The 24,309-nt window shown below is 47.3% G+C and overlaps 1 protein-coding gene across 5 annotated transcripts in view; it reads left to right on the top strand.

The window, feature by feature from the left end:
* LOC120951972 (uncharacterized) overlaps positions 1 to 20,509 on the top strand; it is a 66,763-nt gene extending 46,254 nt beyond the window's left edge. For 2 of the 5 annotated variants that reach the window (XM_040371005.2, XM_040371004.2), the window contains exons 5-8: positions 1,023 to 1,103; positions 17,925 to 18,042; positions 18,145 to 18,332; positions 18,445 to 20,509. In XM_040371005.2, coding sequence (XP_040226939.1) covers positions 1,023 to 1,103; positions 17,925 to 18,042; positions 18,145 to 18,332; positions 18,445 to 18,788 — 731 coding nt within the window. In that variant the 3' untranslated portion in view covers positions 18,789 to 20,509. The remainder of the gene's footprint in view (positions 1 to 1,022; positions 1,104 to 17,924; positions 18,043 to 18,144; positions 18,333 to 18,444) is intronic. The other 3 variants (XM_049605387.1, XM_049605389.1, XM_049605388.1) reach the window with 3 other exon arrangements.
* The last annotated feature ends 3,800 nt before the right edge of the window (positions 20,510 to 24,309 follow it).

The raw sequence follows: 24,309 nt of genomic DNA, 5'->3' as shown, positions 1-24,309 counted from the left end.
TGCTAGAATGTATCTTGGGCGATGGCCATTGATCTCGAGTATAGCAAACAACAATAAAGATCGTTTGTCATTCAATTTATTACATGTTTATTAAGCTTATACGCAATCAGTCAAGCATTCAGTGGAGCGCATGGCCGTTGGATGGTTGCGTAGAAGTGGTAGCTAGAGCAAGAAATAGAACCATGACGGGAATGAGTGATTTTCTGACCTTAAATTCTTCACCATCGCCCGTCGTCGGTCTGTACTGTTTACGGAAACATTTTGGTAATATAAGTAAGCAAAACTAGGCGTCTTCTTTCCTGTTTGTCTAAGCAAACAGATAATATATTAGCCTCTATGCGTGGGTGTGTGTGTGTGCCACACCACAGTCACCAGCCCATCCGACACCTTCCAAATAACACATAAATCTGCAGCAAAACAATGTTTTGTCAACTCGGTCGTGCAAAGCTTCGGGGTGCGAACCTTGCCGCTAGAAATAAATCTTGCTCCTCTCGAAATCTGGGGCCGTCTGGTTTTAGGCCAGACCCACCACCCACCCCAAAAATCCATTAAAAGCTCGATTTCTTCCCCTTTCCAGCAAGCCATTCAACCTCCCTCCCCCTCCCCCTTGATCACACCTTGACAGGATTTTATGTTCTCAAACCTTTCTTATTTCATTTCATTTCACCTTCTCCCGCATGGTCTCGCTGGCCACTCTTGCACTGTCCCGTTCTTCCCCCTGCTGCTGTTTTATTTTATTCCATTTGCTACTACGTGATCATGCCCGCTTGCCCCTTTCCTCGTTGGCTGGCTCAGGGTGGGCTGCTGCTGCTCCTACTGCTCCACGGACAAAAGTTCCGACAAAACAAGCAATTTTTCATCTGATCCTGCTGCTTGCGTTTTTATTCATTTTTACCCATCCAAACCATTCCTTCCCTCCTGCAACCGTTCTCATGCTCACTCTCTCACTCACTCACTCTCTCTCTCTCTGTCTTTTTCTCTTTATCTGTCTTTTTTTTCTTTTTCACCCGCATGCCGAACAGATGAACGAGAGTTTGCCCAAGATTTCTCCAAGTATGGTCCAAACACTGGAGGAAAGCACTTTATCGGTGCCATTGGACTAGGTAATGGATCATATTTTTTCAGCTTCAGCTTTCCTATCCCATTCCCCCCCCCCCCCCACACACATACACACACACACATATAGTCAGAAGAGAGTCCTTCTTTTATTCCACCCACACCCCTCTTTAGTTCCCGAGCCAAAATAACGTAGTACGGTTAGTTTTACCTTTACCGCTAAAGCCATGCTCAACAATACCACATAATATATCTTCAAGCAAATGCTGTTTTTAATACCGTAAGCAAACAGTGAGCGTGAGGAAGGGTGTACCGGAGGGCTTTGACTTCATGCTTTCCCTTGCGGGCTCGGTGAAGGTTAAAGTTCAGAGTACCTAGAGCATTATTTTAACGCTCAGCTCCCGACCAAGGATTAGCTCGAATGCATTAACAACGCGCACATTGTTTTTCCCCGAGAGCGTGTTTTTTATACCATTTATCAGCAAAACCTCTAACAATCATTTGGTGGTTGGGTCAGAGAGAGAGAGAGATTCATACTTGGAATGAACAAAAGCAGTGGCTCCATGTGGATTTAATTCATTTCAAAGCTAAGCCAACCGAATAAAGGAATCCAACGCCGACAGAGGCTGCACACGGGTTTACCTTTCACAAATCATCGGTTCAAAAATAGCATCACAGGAAACTCGGTCCCGCCCAAAGACCTAATATGACTTTGCCTTTCTGCCTGCGTCCGTGTCCGCATCAACGTCTCTTTGGCCAATAACAAAAAAAAAACACGTTTGCTTCAATAAAACTGTTCCCAGAAATCGTTCAGCGACAAAAAGGGAAAGATTCGCTTTTTATTTGCTTCATTTCAGGGATCGTCCAGTGCAAACAGACAAAAAGAAACCAGCCCGCTCCAGCTCCTTAATGTAATTTCCCTAATAAAGAGCATCTTTCACGGGGTGTAGTTTTGCATGGAAAATGGGAAATTCCTTCGTGCAATATTTGCGATCCTTTTCCGGATGCGAGCCTCCTCTTCGGACATCCTTCTCTTATTCTGGTGCCATTGCCTTTCAAAAAAAAAAAAACATTAAACCAGCCGACCATATTGAGGGCCATTTGTACAGCGAAACATCCTTATTATGCTGGCACGCCGGAAGGAAATGAAAATCGAAGACGAACGAGGCGCTACGCGCCAATTCCCGATAAATGTGTTCCATCGTGCCGTCAACAGTCAGGGCTTTGTCGTTTCCGCCCGGCAATCGCGGACTGCAAATGATATTCTTTTTTTCTTTTTCTTTCTTCCTGGTCTTGCAGGGACATTGCAATGGAAGAGGGTTCCTTTTTGTGCAAGAAATTTAATTACGATACAAAGTGGGCTATTTCTCACGAATCCGGTGGTATTTCTTCCCCGGCACGTCCCCGGCCATAGATGTCACATTTTTAAGTGCCATAAAATGTGCTTCAATTGCTACAAATTGTTTGCAGATGGTATTAATTTCCCCACTGCCTGTGCAGCGACGTAACTGGCATGTCACTGTCGGCTACGCCTCAGTCAGTCGGGCACACTGGCTCATCGTCATCGTTAGAGTGGATTTTTTGCACACAATTTCGAACGTCACTGTACGGGCACACATACGCCATTGTCTTTGCACATAATCATAATAAGAATGGAGCCGTCCATCCCCCCATCGGCTATGATGACTTTCCGAAGGCTGAAAAAACATTACCCACACACACGCATTGTCACTCGTATGATTCGACCATTTTGTCACTTTTCATTCGTGCTGTGGGTTCTTTTTAAACGCCCCCGGCGAACGTCGGATTGGGGCGAAAGACCCCACAGCACAGCATCGCCTTATCTGAGGCGCCATTTATTTTCATTAGTCATTTGTGCTGTTTATCCTTTAGCCTAAGCCGCTGCACGTTCTAGCCAGCAACTTGATATCCGCCCATGCTGCCCCCTAGTTCTCCGGAACTCATCTCTCACCCACCGCCCGACACTTTGAAAGTGTCGTTTGCTTTGTCGTTGTCATTTAATTTTCCCGAAGCAAACACGACACATCACCTTTTCCCTGCCGAAGGCGTCGGCGTGTGCCATCGCTTCTACGGCGTCCGCTTTCGTGCCGGATTTGGCGTTTGGAGATGGATTTTCCTAAGCGTTAACTGTTTTTCAAGTCACACTCATTTAGCATCACATGTGGCGTGACGATGCAGGCTGTATGTGTGTGTGTGTGTGCGAATCCAACGAACGGAAACCGAAACCACACCAAGCGGTAAGCACTTCGAGGAATGTATGCTCCGGCGCCTCCATGTGCTCGAACCATGACTTTCTTGGGGGTTTTGATGTTATGTGAAACACGAGAACGTATCCAAAGCGTTCGTTTTCGGTTTCTTCCCAAGCAACCGTGTGTTCTCGGTGTTTCTTTCATTTCGTCGACGTGTGAGCTAGGCTCTGCTTTCTCGACCCACCACGCTGCCGCAGGTAACTGATCCGTACATTGTGGTCACGCTAGCCGGACGGTGTTAGAGCAGCGCAGAGCAAACTCTTCATTTACTTACTATGTTCTGGAGAATGCCACCGAAGCGATCGTTCCATTCGCTTTCTGGCACTCGTTCAAGGTTCGATTTTGCCCTGGCTCATGACACCGAACCGTTCTGTCGTCGTGGATGCCTCCCTGTCATCAACGGTGTCCGGGCGGCCCTTGTAAGCGGACTCGCTCGCTGACGGCAAGAATATGGGACGGTATTGTAAATGGAACACGACAACCAGCGAAATCCTTAATCGGTAACATCGTCTTACACTGTCACACACACACACACACTCCGCCACACTGTAACAGCAAACACACTCGCTCATGTTTTCATGCCGGTCGCCTATCGCCCACAAAGTTCCTTGGAATCGCGTACGCTACGCTATCTGCTGTTTTCGAAGGAGGAAAACGCCTAACCTGGCACTCGGGGGGTGGCACAGAGGAAAGGTTTACATTTCGGTTTGCGCAGTAATCGTGCGGCAGTTGTTGACAAAAAGTGTGAAAACTCCACATCACCACATAAGCTGCAAAGCCCGACCGCGAAAGATAGTAAAGTGAGAGCGGGGCAACGTTTTAAAATTAAAGCCAACCTTATCAACGTGCGCCCAAATTGAGGATTACCGAATAATTTGAAGCCTCTATCTCTCGGGCTTGGGAGGTGTGCGGCTCCGGCGGATGGCTGTAATAGAACGATTTCAAAGTAAATTGGATTGGATCTTCGATTTCAGCAAACAGTAATAGGGTAAATGATGGTGAGTCATAGACGATAACGTAGGAGAAGACATTTTGTTTAGATTACTGTAAACGTAAAGAGTGAAACATAGTAGAAAGAACTTTCAAACATACTTTTTAATACAAGTTAAAAGCCAAATCTGACTGAATGTATTCAAATATTTAATCGCCAATCTTTAATCTTTCTCCGAATCTTATCAATCTTATCTGAAAAAGTATGCGTGATCTAATAGAGATGTGAACACAATACCCATAGCGTAGCGCTCGAAGAGTATGTCGCTGTGGTCAAAAGATTCTGGCAAGATTAAATGGCCAAGATACACAGAAAACGAACATGTAACGCATTACACAAAGCTCTAAGCCGACTTTGCCAACTTGGAAACGATTTGTTCCTAAGAGAAGGCAGTTTTCCATCTTCTTTATCGTGTAAACTATTTCCCAAACTAATTTGAATTCATAAAAACTTCTTCCATCAAAAGCACAGCCCGAAAAGCTTGTGCTCCCTTGCGCCTTCACCGCCACCGTCGAATGATTCATTTGAATGCAGTATCATTTTTCATACTCATGAATGTAATTCTTCACAATCATTTGCTGCACTATTTTTCACCCCCACGGTGCACCGAGTCCACGCGTCACCCCACGGGTGCACCTCTACCCTCGAGCACAATCGCGATGCGAAAGCCAAACGAGTTACAAATTTGCCCTTTCCGTGCAAGCACACAACAGTTTTGCACAAATAAACTTCAACCGAAATCCCACAACTACCCAACTGACAGCAACAATAACGCCCATAATTCATCCGCGCGACGAGGAGACGACTCTGGCCACAAATGCAACACAACCCGCCCGGTCCGTGGTCACCCCCGGTGGGGCGGGCGGGGAAAAAAACAAGCACAGGGGGGAACAACGGTGCGGCAGGATAGGAAAATGGTTTAATAATAAAAAAGTGCTCCACGTCAAACCGGTAAACAGTGCAAGAGAAAAGTCTTTCCTATTTGCTTGGCTTCTACAAGCAACCACACACACACACACACACACACATACACAGACAGACAAACGAACACAATACAGGATTGGGAATGGTTTTCAATTTTTGAATTGTATCGCCTCCATTACCGAGACTCTATTGCCGTTGCAGAACGTGGAGACTCTTCGGGGAATCTGTACGGAGGAAATGGCAGGGAGAAAAATCATGATTTAAAACCCCTTTTTGTGTGGGCCACCGAATGAAGAGCGCCGAGCCCGGATAACGGAAGCTACGTAATCTTTAACTGCCACAATGACTTTTTGACGTGCCGACATTGCTGCGTAGGACATCGAGCGCACGGGACTTAGCCGGGCGTACACAAGTTGAGCACAAGTTTATCTATTATGCAAATGCTCGATGCTCGATAGTGCGCAACAGAGCCGTGCATGTGTGTGTGTGTGTGTGTGTGTGTGTGTGTGTGTGTGTGTGTGCTGGTGCGCCATGTGAGCTTCACGAAAACTTCATCTGACGGTACGAAACGGAACAGTTTTTACCCGCAGTCGCATGTTGTTTTTCCAACAGCCATTTCCTAAAACATCTCCGTTTCAAAACTCATCGCAGCCTGCCGACTTCCAGCGACTTCCCTCCCCTCCGCTACCCTCCGCAGGGATCGAATAGTGTGACAAAACTTGGGTGCTAGATTACGCGACAGACCGGTGCGCGGGGAAAGGGCTAAATTCTTCTCGCCGTTGTAAGAATATTAGATGCCAACCACCGACCGACCAACCGACCGCCCGACCGACCGAAACTAAAACATGAACAAACAAATATCCTCCCGCCCGTCAACGGACAAAAAATCGGCCCCCGTTCCGAACAACAGGCGACATAATCCGTGCTGCAGTGTGCAATAAATCATTTCCTTTATGTGAGGATTCTAGTCAACTTCCGGGTGCCGGGTGGGTAGGTTTTTTTTTGTTTTTTTGCTCCGTTCGCTGTATTGTTGGTGGTCTTGTTTGCAAAATCCCAGACGGTGGTGTGGCTCGTTTTTGGAGGCAAAGGAACCCCGAACCGGTTCCGCTTTTCTTGCAAACTGCTGCTGCTGGTGCTGCCAGTACTGTTAGATGTGCTGTTATCTGTTGAATTACACTATCTATCTGTCGTGTGTTTTGAGCTCAAGCTCTCGGGCTCTGACAGCAAACGAGGGCCCAGCGTAACGCGTCTGTAACATGGCACACATACACTTACCAGCGTCTCGGGTTCTGCACGGCCGGCTTAAGTATACATTTATATTGCAACCAAACACATGCGCGACACATGAAAACCGACACCGAACGTTTCCAATTTCGCCTCGTGGACTCGCGGGCGCGAGGGCGGAAAGAAATGGAAGGATTGATGCGACCACAACTGCAAGCATTACGAGTGTCGTACATGCAGAACGCAATTACTTAAACGTCAAAACAATGGCGAATGATAAATAAGCGTCTTTTCATGTGCATAAATATGTCGCTGTTTTCTGCTAGGTGGGGGAAGGCTTTCGAGTTGCACCCACTCTTCCTGCAACGCACACTGGTCGTTGGGGCGTTTGGACCGTCACCGAGACTCGTCATTCTCGTCATCAGCATCATCATCATCATCGTCGTCATATGCGCGGGAATGAATGAGACGACAGCAGAACACGATCTCCACCGGGAAACGATCATAAATTTGAATAAATAATCCTCCGCCCGGTGCTGCGATGGGGTGTTTTCGTTTGGCAATCCAAAGCGGAAGCAGCGCGCATTCATCTTCCGAGGAAGTGGTTGTCCCATCGCTCGCCCCTTCGCTAATCCTCTGTGTGTCACCGAGTGTAGCACTAACTAGTTTCCACTGCCCGCGAGCCGCGGAACGCGTTCCGGAGTGAATGAGTTTGTCGCCAACATCAAAGCAGCGGTGCCGGAAGCAACGCTGGCCGTCGTTTCGTAGCGATCTGGTACGGCTGATGAGATCCCAATTAGGTGAAATTTACCTTGCTAATGGAGGATTTATGCAGAACGCGCAGGACTCGGGGCATTAATGCAACGCGCGTGTGCGTGTGCCAAAGCAAAGCGCTTGTTAAGATCGTTTTGACTAATATGTGTGTACTTCATTTACCCATTCGCATTCGCGCACTATTCTCAAGTGCAAGAGAGAAAGAGAGAGAAGGAAAGAGAGGAAGGGAAAGAGAATGAATAGAAAGCAAGGATTAATGCTGATCCGCCCGATTCGTCTCATGTACGCTCACGGATGCACGCTCCGTTGCCATGGTGACTCCCCGCTAAGTGCAACCATTCGAGATTCATTACTGATCCGCATCATTGCACTCAATTTAATGCTCTTAAACCCTTTCCACCCCGGGAACGCTTTCCCCATTCAGCCGACTGATGGCTGATTTACGTGACTCCTGTTGGACTTAATCGTGCACAAACACACACACACACACACACACACACGTACAGGTGGACGGTAAGCTAGATATCTATCGGGAAAACGGGGGATATTTTGCTCGTAATTTGAAAGGATTCTTGTCCGTGAACGCTACCAATCCGTGCACTCGTTTTCCTCCAATAAATTGTTTAATACCACGTACCTCACTCCTCTTTACTTCTGCTTCGCTTCCCATTTTCCCCATGTAGAGTCCACGCGGTGGTAGTTGTAGTTAATAACAGCCCAGTTTAATTGAACACTGCACGCTTAATCCGACCAGCCATGGGAAAAACGCAACACGGACACATTACGGATGCGATCGAAAAAGGTAGCTTTTCCCCCCCGCTGAACACTCACCCAGCTCGATGCCAATAACTTATCATCACCAGTGGACAACACTGGCGCGGAACAAAACCGTGGGATTTCCGTGCGACATGGCCCGCTGTCGACTTTATGCTCGATGGCACAACCACGGCACACGAACACACTCACACAAAAAACGCACCAAGCGAGCTTTATTCAAATGTCCATCCACGGCCGCGCTCTCGACTGCATAAATCAATGGCCCCGCTAATCTCGAAGCATTCATTATTATTGACCATCATTTCTAATCTTTGCTGCCCGGGACGCCCGGGACCGGCTGGCTGAGCGTCATCAGTCGCCGGGCTTCAACCGGTGCGCGTATGTATGCACGTAGCGCCTCCGTCAGGTGAGGCGCATCAGTGTGAGAAAATCAGTGTGTGCGACGATCAGGGTAAAAAGTTTTTAAGCACTCCCAGCAGAGCACAGCACCAGCGTGCCGGTAATAGTAGCGCTGGGAATAAATTTGCATCTCCTGCGCACGACGGAACGCATTATAAATACATTACATCAAAAACACGGGCATCCTTTCCGGGCACCTCCGGGAGCTCCGGGTGCTGCGTTAACCTACCAGGATGAACTAACACGTGTAGTTGATTGTTTTTTGCACTTGCCCTTTACTTTGCTACGCAGCAGCGCTAGCTAGCCGGTTGGCTGGCTGACTGGTTGGCTGGTTGTGGGAAGCTGTGGGAAGCTTTGCAAGCAGCAACAAAGGAGGAGAGGCAAAAAAATGGTTCCAGTACAGCTAGCTAAACTATTTTTTGGTTTTCTCCCTCGCTGTTGTGTCCCGTACAGGCATACAAACACACACACAAACAGTAGGACCTATTCCCAAAACGGGATCCCGACAGTAGCCGGGTGGTCGGGTTGAAATATAGCCCTGTTTCGGTACGAGAAAGTGATTTTTAATGGTATTATTTATGGACCGGTACGCTTTAAAATTTGCTTAAACAATTTATCAAACACCACTCCCACACAAACACACACACTCAACGAGGCTCCATGCTGCCCCCTTGGGGAAAGAGAACTTTGTCCCGTACATTACTACGCACGTAGTGGGCCCTTCTGCAAACACGGAAGCTTCATTGCGCTTGCCCTGCGTTAGCCAATTTGTTTATATTCCATGCATATGCAAGCTCACATACACACACATCGATCCTTGTGCAACTACTTTATCCACTCCGAAAATTCCGGTAAGCCTATGGGTATGTGGGGTTCACCTTTATCAACGTTTCCCCCCCCCCCCCCCTCGGGGTTGTTGTTTCAATCCCTCCCCCGATGGGACAGTCCACAATGAACTTGATCGAGCCGACAGCACGAAGGCTGTATTATCTCGAAGCAGCAGAAAAACTGGACCCCAAACGATAGAGTTTCACCTCCCAAAACCCCCATACCAGTGTGAGTGGGGGGACAGTGCTTCCTGTAACAGAAAAAAATGGAAGTAAAATTTCGTTATGCCACATTCGAATACGCATAAAACTGTTCATCTCCCTCTCTCTCTCTCTCTCCCGTTCGTATCAAAGCGAGTACAACCGATGCAGACTTCCTCGGTCGGTGAATCACCTCTGTGAACAACACCAACACACACACACACACACACAAATGCAAATGCAAAGTCCCTCTCCCCCCTCATTTCGATCCGAATTGGCCGTTGTGCCGTGGGATCGAGTGCCTGGGTTGGGATAATTATAATGATATTTTAAGCGTCCGTACGACCGAATCGAATAACTTTATTTTCCACCCATTTAACACTCGCCACCTCGCGTGTGGATGGCACTAGCGGGTGGTGGTCGATTTTGCAGCATTTGGGCTCCTCATTCGTTTTTTTTTTTTACTCTTCTTTCGCTTAATTTAATGCAACCCGGTTTGGGAATTGGCTAGCTGGGTAGGGAATGGGCGTAACCAAAAAACAAGCAAACTCTCTTTAACTTCCATTTCCCTCTGGCGGGCTTGTGGGTGATTATTCTGGGTGGAATTTCTTCCCCAGCCGCCAGCCATTGACTGTGCGGGAAGCGGGAAGAAAATGGCCCCCGATTACCCATTGTCTTCGGTGGAACATGTTTTCGGCAAGTGTTTTGCAATTGAATTATGGTGTCACTTCCGCTGCAGGTGCAAAAGTGACTTTCCATTTCGTCCCTGCCCCTAGAAGCGCAACCGTTTTCATCGTACAGCGGGGAAGCTTTTTTCGCCCTTTTTGGTGGTTCGTACGGAAAATAAAACCCCATTTGCTGCGCATGCAATGGCTGAAGGATTTGGGAGGATTAAGATGAAAAAAGAACCCCGAGCATTGATTTCAGAACGAATGGTGATCATTATCGTTCATCTAACGACTCGGAGCCGACGAGCAGTAACGCCCTCGGTTGCGCTAAACGTACCACGAGCTCACATCCTTTACACGATTTTGTGGCTGTACGCTGGAAAATATGACGCAATGACGCAAACAAGCTCGCAATCGAAAGCCCTACCCAAGCGTGTAGTATCGTGTATGGGATTTTGGGGGATTAAATGCAACGTGAAAAGAACTTACAAAAAAAACGGGCGATGCGATTTACAAGCTCTAGCATTTTAGATACAATTTTCATCGCCCATTATCTCAGCGTTTGCGTAACGCGATTAAAAACACTCTTCGATTCTTTCTTTTGTGAAGTATGAAAGCCTTCATTTATGGTCGATTTCAGACCTCTTTTTCAGACTGAATAAATGGAAAATTAGACAAGTGTAGCGCCCGATCACAAAACACTAGGACAACGACCTCAAAAGCAAACAAACTTAATCTTTTTCATCACGCTATCTCCAGTCTGTTATGTAGGTTAATTTGATACAATTTTCACACATTTTTACACACACACACACACACACACACCCCTAAATTGCTAAACAAACACATAACAAAAAGGGGTAGGGAGCGCTGTCAAAAGGAAACCGACACAAAATTTGACAGATGACCGACACGACCGCTTGCCGGAACGTTGCGCGCTGGTCCCTTTTTTTTGTGTGTGTGGAGAAACTTTCTTTATAATACAACAAGGGAAACAACAACTCATCGCGAGCGAGCAAAGGGTGGGTTCGGGCTTCGTACAAAAATAAACCCTCTCCTTTTCTGTTCTCTCTCCCTTCCTACACGGGGAGGTGGAACCTACCCACTCGCCAAATGCACTTTCAAGCGTACTCTCCAGCGGGGTGTTCATTTGTTGCAGCGTTGCATGTTTTCATTAAAATTCATTTTCAATTTATAATCATTAAAGTGCGCTTGCTACTTACCATGAGTGTGAGCAGCAGCAGGGAAGAAGAGGGTACGACCAGCACCATCGCCCTTGTGTGTGTGTGGTACGTAACATAAACGCAGCCAACGCTGATAGCAGCCGCAGCTGATACGATCGTGAGAACTATGCACCGGGTAGGAAGTGTGAGCAAAAAAAGCAAAAACGGAAAAACAAGCGACACACCGCCGAGTCGCACCGAACTGAAGCTGAATAAAATGAGGAGCGAACAACAACGACACACCATCGGCCGTGCGTGTAGCTGTCGCGGAACCATCGAGACGCGCAGCTGGTGCGCCGGCGGGGGTTTGAAAAGCGACACGAGTGGCTTGATAAAAATTGAAATTGTCAATCGAGAAAGCAACATACCCTGCCCGCTTCACCGCCATCGGTCGCGCACCCGTTTGCCAATGTTATGCACGCACGCATGCACACTGCACCTTAATGACACCACGCGGGCAAGCCACGGCTGACTCCTCCGTTGGCTGGCGAGGCGTCCGTGCAAGCGAATGAGCTTTTCAATAAATAACACTCTGCAGCCGACAGCACCCTTCCCGGTCCGTTTTTCCCCCGTGCCACACACGCTGGCGTGAGCGTTCGGTGCCGTACATTATTTCGAAAGCGAAGGCAAATCAGCAGTTCCACACAGCTAGACGGTAGAGGGGGAAGCGGGTGCTGCAACAATCACGGACCGGTGGCGCGGAGGGTTGACATGCAAATTAAACTCAAATTAAAGTAGTATATCTCCCTCTCGAGCTCCCACCTCGCACGGTCCGTGACAGTATCCCGCTTTCTATCTCTCTCTCTCCCGGTTGCACGATGGAACTATCACTGTCGGTTCTAATTTATGCAGCGTGAAGTGATATTAACGATGGCGCGATAGCTAAAGAAAGGCACACCCCTAATTTTCCAACCCACCCCGGACAAAAGGACGAACGGCCGGGCAGAATGAATGGTTAGGAGCGGGGCCATTTCAACACCAAGTGTGGCCGTTTACATGCACGCAAACCAGCATTTTCATTTCGTTTTTATATTGCTGTACGGTCGTGTTGTCTTTCCCTTTTCTTTTTTGCTCGTGCCTTGTCGATAGAATCGCGGTCGATTACGTGATGCTTTGGCGTCCCTTCTTTTGCATTCATTGCCGACCCCATAGGTCACCGGTTTGCCAAGCATTCTTGGCACGGGCCCGATTACTTGCCTCTGCAGCAGCACCACGAACACGATAATGCAACCAACCAAGAAGCACTAAGAGAGGGAAAAATAAGAACTACACACACACACACACTCTCTCCCCACGAACGATCGATCGATCGTGTTCGACTTTGTACGAACTAGCCATTTCTTTCCTCATTTGTTCTCGGCCCAAACTCTCTCTCTCCGTGGCCCATTTGTGCTGCCCATTTGCGCGCTAAAGAAAAACTATCGAAAAACAATATAAAAAACTTTTGCTTCTCCGTGCGCTCCGACCCACCCAACTCACCATAGACAAACGGTGGTTTGTTTTCTTCAACCTTCTTTCCCACTCTTCCGTTCGTTCGTTCGGCCCACACAGAATGGGAACTTTTTTTTGTGTGTGCTGTTTTGTGGCAGTGATTTTGCTGGCGCGGGAGAAAACCCGCACACGCAAACCAAATCCGTCATGATAGAAGTTGGCAAAGGATTTATTTGTTTGCAAGACGTAAGCCGCAAGGAAATAATGAAGAAGAAGAAAACACGCACCAAGAAGTAGGAAAAGCGTACAAACACACGCTCGCATACGCTTCTACACACATACACATATATACACTGTCGTACTAGCGGTCGGGTGGTGCTTTGACCGTGCTCAGCTCTGCTGTTGTTGCTTCGGTGTTTATGTATGAGCTATGAATGCTAAAAACATAATGATACACTCCAGGAAGGGGCAGAGATCCCACTTCTCTCCAACTGGACACTCGATGGTAAACGATACTCAGCAAACGACCGTCGGCAGCCGGAAGTGTGCTTTCAATTGAACGCTAAATAAAAGAATCATCCCGCCACCGAGGGGGAGGGAAAATTGTGGCACGAGTATAGAGAGTAAGTGGGTGGCATGCACCAAGAGGGAAAAAGCACAGAAAACGGGCAACTACAGTCCCTTGCTGACGATGGTCTTGTTTGAATGCGAAAGTCAGCAGTAAAATTGATGGTTTTGTGTATCTTTAATTTTTCACTATTATGCAAAACATTTCACCAGTCATACCTCATACTTATTGCAGGCATGCTACTTTGTTTTGCTTGTTAGACGATTAGAACGAACGAGCTTTGCACGCAGTACAGAGCAACTTTGACTTTTCGGAAGTGCACGGAGCTTTTCGGATGGCTTTTTCTTCGTAGTGACAACGTAGATAGAGTTGACATTGGGTTTATTTTTCGATAGCGTAGTGCATTCAAAAGATTAAATTTAAATAGTAAGCACGTCGAAAAAACTGAGGGAAATAAAATGAAAGTTATTTGAGCATATCACTGAGGCGATCATTTTTCGTGGAGACGCCCAGTACTTCGCTTAAATGGAAGCTTTATGAACACGTTGTTGAAGAATGCTTGTATGGATCATTGAATTATTAGGAATTTTGAATTATGCAAGCTTTGTTCCATGTTTGAGTGGCTGGAAAATGGGCGAAATGACAGAAATATTTACAAATAATTACAAAAACATTTTCACCAATTTTTTCATGGAGACGCCCAGTACTTCATCGTAAACATCGTTCACTCAAATTAATTGGTATGTAGTGACTTCTACCTATCGCTAACCACAATCTAATTCATTCCAGTTGTTCGACGAATTCGAGCAAATCCCTCCCAGTTTTGGTATCGCACATACTGCTGCAGCGTTTCGTTTTAATCCACTCGTGATTTATAAACCATCTTCCTCCCGCGTACACGGGCACGGTCGCGCATCGATTTCAATCCACCCATAAGCTTGCACAGTCCTGCCTTTCCTTCTGCCTTCCATCGTTTGTCGGTACGCAAACGATGAAACCGAATCGATGTTGTGAAAGCAAAACTTAAACCTTGCTGGGTTGCCGGTCCCTCTCACGCAGTATCACCCCTGCATCATCCCCGAAGCTTGGAATAACTCCATTAAAACCATTCACAGTCGACTTTCTCAATCCACCAACAAACAACAACCATTGAGAAACGCTCCACAAATGTGTGTGTGTGTGTTTGTATGGCCGTTCTCCTTTTTTTTCTTGCTTCCAATCCATTTTCAAAGAACAACCCGACCCTCGATTCACTGCGGTTCGCGAAACAAAAACGTGGCTACGATGCAATTGTTCCACTCTGAACACACACACACCCGCTCAGCCGCCTACCCGCAGCCGCTTTTAAACCCATTTATTGTTTGCGCTATCTCTACCAAACGACAATCGTAAATCATATATTAAAAGATATAAAAAGTGCAACCTCCAACCAGCCACAGCACCAGCCAGCCAGCCAGCCATTCCGGTGCGCTCGAATAAAAGCTCATAATCTGGCAAACCGAACATGGAACTGGTTCGCATGGAGCACGTTCGCATATTCGCTTACTCGTACGATTTTCTCCTCCTCCTCCTCTTCACCGGCTTCTGCACCTTCTTCTCCTCATTCACCAGCCTAGGGAAAGGATGTTTAATGTTCAGGTTCGGCTCCCCTCTCTCCTCAACGCTTCCCCACGAGACTCGTACTCCGTCGCTAACGTTATTATGTTTGCTCCATTTTATTTCCACCCTCCGAACGACCGTACCCAAGATCATTGATCGCGCATTGGTACAAGCGACCAGATCTTTATCCCGTTATACTTTCCTGCTTACTATACTCACACACACACACACACACACACACACACACGAATTTACGCCACCACACGCTAATGGCACACAATACCCCATCACCTCGGGCGCAATGCTGTGCGCTGTACCTTGTTGCATCTCCGGGAAGCAAAGGGAACAAATCGAAAGTATTTCAATCCACCCCATCATCCCGAGCCCGACCCGCCCTTCCTAAAACTGATGGCAATGGAATGGTGCGGCAACTTTTAATGCCTCCCATTATTACAGCAGAAATCCTTCTGGCGCACAATGATGATACGGACGATGCCAGCGAGTGTGGCGCCCCGGCAAACACAGCCTCAGACAAGATTGCTCTTATTTATTTCGCCTTGGCGCTAACCACTGTTTTATCCTGTCATTATCCGTCTTTTATCGCCATCATTCGGGTGGGAAGGGGAGGTGGGTGGTGGGAAGGGCAGGTCGATGTGAATGTGTGTGGTCGATGCCGCGTAACGATAGTATCAGTTCGCTTCGCTCGTTCCCGCTCCTTCCATCCATCCACAGCGAGCAAAGCGTGGAGGAAATGTTCTGCGTTTGTTTTTCCCGCGCGACGGCGAACTTGTAGCACCCTCTCCATTGTGGCAGGTATTTGAGTGTAGCGAAGCACACGACTATACAGCAGCATTCGGTGAGCTAAATAGCACCCCTTCACAGCCACAATAGCGAGACAATTGCACACTGGTGGGTTCATAATCTAGTGGCGCTTAACAAATTATGATTAATCGCCAAGGGGTGAATACGGTGCATATGGCTGAAAGCTCGAGATCATTTTAATTTGAGCCGTTCATACCGTTAATAGGTTTCGTGTTGTAGTATCTCGTGCTCATAGATTGGTTGAAGCGTTTAGCATTTCAGGTTTAGGGCAATGTAGTTGGAAATTAGATGCTCACAACAAACTCTAAACCCCTTCTATTTCTTTCAATGTAAATATTATGGCTGTAGTTTGGTACACATGTATAATTAATTAATATGAATTTCAAAGCTACAAAACTAACTTCACAAATGCCTGAGGGATTTTCACCGATGTTCAGCGATCGGTGAAATAATTGCTCACATCACGGTCTCTTAGAATTATCCCCGAACAGGAGCGTCTGCATGACTTTGTACGTTTGAAATTCACGCTCAAATACACTTTTGCGGTTGAAAACACATCGGTTCGTCTTGCTGTTGCACCGGCACCAGTACCATACCAGCAGATGACCGGCAACAACGGTCGAGAGTTGATTAAAAATTCTTGACAAATTTGCATCACATTTAAGCCACAGCTGAAACTTTGTTTGACTTTCGATCGCTGCATCGCTGGTCGTTACAACAACCGGTTGGTTGCAGCATATTTCCGACTCGTGGAATAGATCCAATTAGAAAACCACCGTAACATATCTGTCATACGTGCACGGTTATCAATAGAAAGCGAACTACGTACAATTTGCACTCGCAATATAAGTTCCGGAAACTATTCGTTCGAATCCGCTTTACCTACTCCACCCGCACTGCCAGTACCCCCCTCCCCTATTTCGCGTTCATCATGGCGTTATTGTGTCGATGTACAAGCATCGGAGCACAATAGTTTGCCTCGACACCCGACAACACGACAAAAGGCCCGTCGCAAAACCGTACCGGAGCAGTGGGCAAAGTTGTGCTGTTCGATTTTGTCGGTCCGTAAAATCGACACCGGACACCGAAACGTGTCCAAATTACTGCTGCACGATGTGTCCAGCACAAACTATTCTAATTTTTGTACCACTTTTCCATCGAAACGGAAAGCGAAACGGCGAGACAGCCAAAATGCCTGTTTCGAACTCGAGCTCGGACTCGGATCCGCGGCAGATCCGTCCACTTGGTGTAGGATTATCCCGCTTTCAACCCGTACCGGGCAAATGGGCAAAATGGCAACAAAAAAAAACGCACACCGCCAATGGGAAGCTACTAACTAAGCCAATCGCAGCCAAGGCAAAGGCAGTTGCTAATGCAGCTGCAAGCTCAACGCGTACGCGTACTGACGGCACCAGACCGGTCTGGTGCTTTTGTGCCGGCGACATCGACTACAAAGAAGTCCGGCCCATCGATCCTGTCAGCAACTGAGCCCGTGTCATCAAGCCACGCCGACGATGCAATGGGAGGAAGGAAAAAAACTGGGTCTGAAACCCAGAGCCCAGCTGCTGCTGCTAAAGTGGGACGAATTAAAACGTTTCGCATTTCCGCATGGGCTGTCAAAAAACCAACTTCTCAAACCATTCCAAATGGATGGCCAGATGTGCTGCAACCAATCGATCGATCCTATGCCTATCCGGACATCATGTGTGTGTTTTTTTCCTTCTTTTTTTCTTCTGCAACCGATGGAAATTGTGCGATTTACAAAGCTTTAAATTTGGAGCCACATTTTGCGCTCTCATGTCCCATCAAAATGGTGGAGACACACAAGACAGATGCGAAATGCGCAGCAATGTAACGCAATTATCGCAATTGCAATTCCGTTCCAATGCATTTCTACAGCTGTCTTCCGTCGCAGAAGTCATTAACGATCTCAACCGGACGCGAGATTGGTGATTGAGTGACGGGAGTGCAAACTTCACTACGCTTTCCTTCGCTTTAGTTTGTTGTGGATTGATTCTTTACCCATTTCCTACCCATTTCCCCAGCACACCTAAGCCGCCTCTCTTCCCTCTACGTAGTATCCCTGTCTACCAGCGTTGGTGCAGCAAAAACACCTTTAGTAACACGAATCCATTCTTTTCCCACGATAACTTCACTGCGTCACTTATAGATTTTCTCTCAACAGCCGCCCGTGCTAAGATAATCGGCTCCCAGGAGGTGCACGTGAAGAAGGGCAGCACCATCTCCCTGTCGTGTGTTGTGAATGTCCATGCGTCGTCCATCTCATGGTACGTGTAGTCCTTCGTCCTTCGTTGACGTGAGCGATCCACCGACTCTGCTAAAGCGTTCCGTCCGTTCATTCGTTTCTTGTGCGCTTCTTTCCGTTTCAGGTACCATGGATCGTCGATCGTTGACTTTGATTCGGCCCGCGGTGGCATCAGCCTCGAGACGGAGAAAACGGAAGGTGGCACCAGCAGTCGGCTAATGCTAACCAGAGCCACACTGCGCGACTCGGGCAACTACACCTGCGTACCGACCGGTGCAATATCCGCCAGTGTACAGGTTCACGTGCTGAACGGTAAGACGTTGAGGCCAACCTCGCTAGCGAACCAATTTCATCTGCGAATGCGATTGGAGATTATCGTTCAATTGGTCTGCATATCTACCTCTCTCTCTCCCCCCTTTCCCAGGTGAACATCCGGCTGCAATGCAGACCAGCAGTGGCGTACCGTGTCCAACGCACCAGACACTTATCCTTCTCTTTGTATCATTGAATAGTTGTAATGTTAGTAAATTAATCTTCTTCATATCAAACCTGCTCGAGACGATGCGTTTCCTGCTCACCACAACGATCGCCCACTTCCTTCTCCACCTCCGTCGGCTACCATCCACGCTCGGTGCAGGGCGCACAAAGTCCACCCGCTTCGTACTACTGACACTGGCCACGATTGGCACTCGGCTGCGAAGAACGGCACTGCAGCAACGGCAGCATCCCGCAGCATCCCCCTGCTCGGTGCGCACCCAGTCAAGATGATCTTCTTCCCGGCGCGGCGAAACAACAGCAACACCGAGCGATGGCGGCGACGGCGACGTTCTATGAATGCCCGGTGGACTTGGCAACGACGGGCCAGCTGAGATCTCCGAGACACTGATTGGAACGCACTCACGTCACGTCACGTCGAGCAGCGTATGCAATCAACGTGCGCCCACAATTCAGCAGTGCAAGCAGCAGCACGTTTCGAGTGAGAAACACTGGCAAAAAAGGTAGGAAAAACTTCTGAATGCAACGGGAAGATGCAACCGGTACATAAGGATGGAATCACGCGAACGAATCATCATTCTCCCAGTCAGTGTGTGAGTGAGTGAGTCGCGGAGGTGAACTGTAAATGTATAAATGTTAAGTTTCTACTTCATAATAATAAAAATAATATTTAAATTTAATGGCATGCCCCCTGCAGTGAGGAAGTGGATAAAGGTAACGGAGAGGAAAGAGGGGGGCTCGCGATTAGTAGGAAATGGAACAGTCAAAATGGGCGGAATGACAGTAAACTACACTATCTGGACACTATGATGTACTGGATTCGAAGAATCCTAGCGAGTAAGATAACCTAGATAAGTTAGTCAATATTTCCCCATTTTCCCACGCCCAGGAATGCGGTAAGATGCGGCCTGCAAAGAAGAATAAGAAGAAAAAGCAGGCCAGCATTTCGTTACGGGGCCGCGCCGAATTTAAGACTTAAACCGAATGGGACACGGGACAAGCCGTACAACCGTTGTAAGATAGGCACAGATAAGACACAGATACACGAGTGAAACTGCAACCCAGATCGATAAACACACAAATGCGTAAACATTTTAGTAAGAAAGAGAGCAAACAATACGAATGAACACCCCCCAACAAAAAAAGTGACGAAAAACGAGTTTGTGAAAATAATAGGTATAGAAACATGGAGTAACATGGACGAATTAAATCAAACGTTGGTAAGAATGGGGGGCAAAGAAGAGGAAGCAGGCGAGAAATGTGTAATTAAACAGTAATCGAACAAAAAAGCCGAATTTTCTCAACCCTTTCCACTTCATTTTAGCAAACACAGCAGATCGAGTGCTCTGATCAGTGCTACCTAGAGGCACTGGAAGCACAATCGATCGAAGGAGACAGAACATGTAAGGCTAATCTAGATCCCAATTGTAGGCAATACAGGAAGTCGGATAAGTAAAGCAGCAGTAAGTAAGAAAGAGCAAACAAGCAAACTTGCTAACGGTGGCTCTAGCACACGAGAGTGAACAAACAGACACGAAAACAAACGATAACGATAAAAACCAAACAACAGACATACAGAGTTACAAAGAAAAGGGTAAAAAACAGAACAGAAACAATGAGAAGCAAAACGCAAACTACAAACTGAAATGGTTTTCTTTTGACACATATTTTATCCCATGGAGCAGGAGGAAGCCGATGGAAAGAAGTAAACGAAACAAGAACATAAATCAAATAATCTCTCTGTATAAATCAAAACAACAAACAAACCAAAACACAAATAAATCTAACAAAAACTACAACAATCATCACTTGTGGAGAGTGTGGCCAGTAGCAGAGGGACACTTGTGCAGAAGTGGACAGCTGGACAGTGGAGGAAAGAGGAAACAGAGAACACAAACCATTATCATCATTCGTTAAATGGCAAACCCGGTTCACGTGTGATGGTTCATAAACATTGAAAATAAACGACTAATGCGTAGGAGAAATTGAAACGATGCGATGCGTTTCGAGTAACTCTTGAGTAACAACAGCTAAGAAAGAAAGTGGGAAAGTACCTGGGAGGGAAGTGAGAGTGAGGGAAAACTGGAATGAAAGCACTTCACGGGAATATTCAATCCGGCCGTCTTACTTATTCACCAGGATTTCCAGGAAACTTTTGAACAGAAATTACCTCATAAAATACGCCACACTGCGCCTTATTGTTCCTCACACACATATGGTTGGTGTGCACGCACGCACGCTTATGTTTGTGGAGCTTATTATTCTTTCATTTATGTTTGGCCGTGCATTTTCTCCCATGTAGCCGCAAGCGTATTGTCCTTCAAAGAAGGATCCACACCGGCACACAGGGCCACAACGGTGTCCCACGCACGCCAGCAAACTGGGAATGAAAAATGCAACAACTTTGTAGGAGACGCCACACCACACCCCGGCACCGGCACCGAGCATCATATCGTGATGGTTTTAATTTCAGAGTACGCGACTTTCCAACGAAAAATTACTGCCGCTCCAATAAATCGATACGGTTTTCATTCCATTAAACAAATCCAGCGCAGAGGACTAGCACGACTTTGAAGAAAGCTTCGGCAGCATCCTCGGGGTGCCAGCGGGCAGAAGCAGAACGTGCAAACGTCATCGATCTGTTTTAGCGGGAATTTAATCGAATATCGGCACACGCAGAGAATGCGCTACACTTGCTGTGCGCGCTCCAATTCTACGACATTCTCAATGAAAGCTTTCTTACCGTACCGTGGAAATCTCTGCAAAAAAGAACTCCTTTTGAGCAGGTGAACGCATATCGCACTTGTTCAGTCCAATGTCCTCGGGGGATGGGGAGAGCGCCCAGCGTGAAGAATGCCCGCCCGGGATTGTGTATGATGCCTGAGACATCCTGACGCCGAACCCCTTTCCCGAAGCTTTCCGTGCTTAAGCACGCCAACTTCATGCGAAATCGCGCTCCGGGACGCAACATCATCACTCCGTCGTCCGTCCGTCCACACCGTCAAGAGGTTCATTACGCATGAATATCAATGTGGAGATGATTGAATAAATTTCCATTTTCATCGCTTTTCTTCCATTTGCCCCTTCGTTGAATGCAAAACCCCGCTCCCAGGGTTCTTCCTGTCCTCCGGACGCACCTAAATCCCATCTTAGGTCCAACCACTGGGAACTGGGAATGGGACACTTTGCTTCAATAATGGCAACATTTCTTTGCGTTTTGATTTGGAAATATTGCAAAAGAGTCGTCATCCTTCGTCTCTTGGCTGTCCTCATTCCTCCTCACATGGCTCTTCAACATCTAATTGGCTTCTTAGCACGACTCGGGCGTTGGGGCTTTCGCTCGGCTACAAAATGATGTTCCACCATGGATTGCGGGACGGCTCAAGGGGCGCAGAACCCTAGGAATTGAAGAAGTGTCAATGCTTATACGTGCTTATTTGGATGTGCTTACGTGCCGAGGACGGAACCGTGCTGATGCTACTCTACTACAACACGTCGGTCAGAGTAAGGTCAATAGATATCGGATTATTTCCCCGGGTGAAATATGCCTCTCTTCACTCCCATCCGCCTCCGTCTTTTTATGGGACCGGAAAAGCATCAATTCCCATACCCGATGATTGGTCAGCGCTCTAATCTCTCACCCACACCGACAAACATGACGACCTAATCCAGCGACGGATATAGTATTGGTGCAGCGCCCTTTTCACAACACATTTCCCAACCCAGCCAATGGGTTTCATTTTCTTTCGATTGTCCGATTGGCCCACTGCCCACTGGCTGGCCATTGGGAGGAGGGGGGGGGGGGGGAGGAAAGCTGGCATGAGAATATGGCACGTGCAAACGATTTCCATATCAATTTTCATTTAAATCCTCACCTTCCGAATGACCATAGCGACCATGAGCTGAGCTGAGGGTCATACGGCACGGCACGGTACGGTTCACTGGTTCCGACTTTAGTTCCTTCACATCCTATTCACTATCCGTACCCTCGGTAGGCTGATTGTACATTGTGATTGCTTCGGGTTTTCTCTGAATGCAATTGGCCTCCGTTACACGAACGGACAGCAGTTCCGGGCGAAAAGGAGCCGGGCTTTGCCGCTTTGTTTGTCGGCGTGTTCCGCACGTACGTGTCAGTGTTTATTGCTTCGTACAGCGTAGGTTTTAGTTCCGGCGGATTGGTTTCTTCGGTGTAAAAACCGTTCACCTGCAGTTGACAGACCGTTCACCTGCTATTCCTACTTTCCCTCACTTCATCCGTCTTTTGTTTAGCGGCCCATTCTCGACTCCATACAGCTATTACACTCGAGCAAAGCTCCCCCAACTCCATCCATGCATGCACCGATGCTTCTGCAAGCAAAGTGCATTTGCCTCGCTATTTTCTACTTTAATCGTCCATTTGAACCAAGCCGCTCGTTACGCCGGTTTTTGACCCTATCTCACCTGCTATCCCTTCTGATGGTTTGCTGATGATCTGCTGAAATCGGGCGGGCACTGCTGTTGAAGACAAACTTTTGCTGAAAGGCGCAAATCACCCCGCAGAGCAATCATCTCATCAGTCAGTCGTCGGGAGTGGGACTGAGACGAATGGGCAACTAATGGGAGTGAATGGGGGGAAGGGGAGGTGGGCAAATCCAAACACATTCTGCAACTGCATCAGCAAAATTTCGAATTTATCCTCTCTCTCTCTCCCCTCCACCGCACCCGGCCCATCGAGTTCGTAGTCCATTCCGCTACGATCTGTCTTAATTAGCGAACAGTTCCCATTACAGTCGGCAAAGGCAGCAAAGAACAGTTTGCCAAACAACTTTTAGCAACTATTTTCAGTTTGCTGTTGTTGGGGTTTTTTTCATAAGGGTGGGATTTGGCTGTTTACCAAATGATCTACATTTGTTTGAAATAGTTTTTAAACTGTTACTGAACAGGAGAGCAGCATTTAGTTAAACAGAAGCTTTGGAAAGCATGGCGTTGGCTACACTATTTTGTTAATATTTCATAGAAATTTCCATGTTTTGTGTGACTTTTTCATACTTGTCTATTGTTCTCCATTGGGAAGAATGAAGAGCAAATTGGGAATGATGCCATAGAAGAAACTTCTCTCCTTGGCGAAGTTTATTTTTAACACCTATCAATGGAGTTCACTTTCTATTAATTGACGAACTTTTTCTGGAAACTCATCGCCCCTGTTTTTATGTACCACAAATATGAACCCCATTTGCTTACTGCACCATTGCTCCCTTCGAAAGTAATACCGAAGTTAAGCAACATAAATCCTTCTCCGCATGGCAGCACCGCACTCAATCGGGTGTAATGCCGACGGTTCTGCCCCCCAAAAGCCCACAGAAACTTTCCCCTCCGTTCTGCGGCGCTAGCGTCCTCTCCCTCTCTGTTCATTACACTCATTTTAATAAAGCTTTATTTCGACCGCCATACATCTGCATAAATATGCACGAGCCCGTATGACCTCCGGGGGTAAAGCTACCCTTTCTTTCTAGGAGCACGTGATTCGAGTGATTGCAAATGCCGCACTCAATAAATCGAAGCAGCGATATGTTAACCACCATCACCACCCACCTCCCCCCACCCCCACCCTTGCCCGAAGCGCTTGTTAATAGTAATTGGAAAGTGATAATTTATCGTCACTCTTTTCGTGCGAGTCTTCGCCCTGCCGGCAGTCGCAAAACAAAACAACAAAAAACTGGGGACATTGGATGCGATCACTATTAAACCGCGGGACAACAGCGCCAAACACCAGTAGTGTTGTTGGTAGGTTGGCATGACGCATTTCGTTTTAATT

The sequence above is a fragment of the Anopheles coluzzii genome, chromosome 2 (genome assembly GCF_943734685.1).
Source record: "Anopheles coluzzii chromosome 2, AcolN3, whole genome shotgun sequence".
In the NCBI taxonomy this organism is placed as follows: domain Eukaryota; kingdom Metazoa; phylum Arthropoda; class Insecta; order Diptera; family Culicidae; genus Anopheles; species Anopheles coluzzii.
This window is presented reverse-complemented; position numbering and strand designations above follow the sequence as displayed.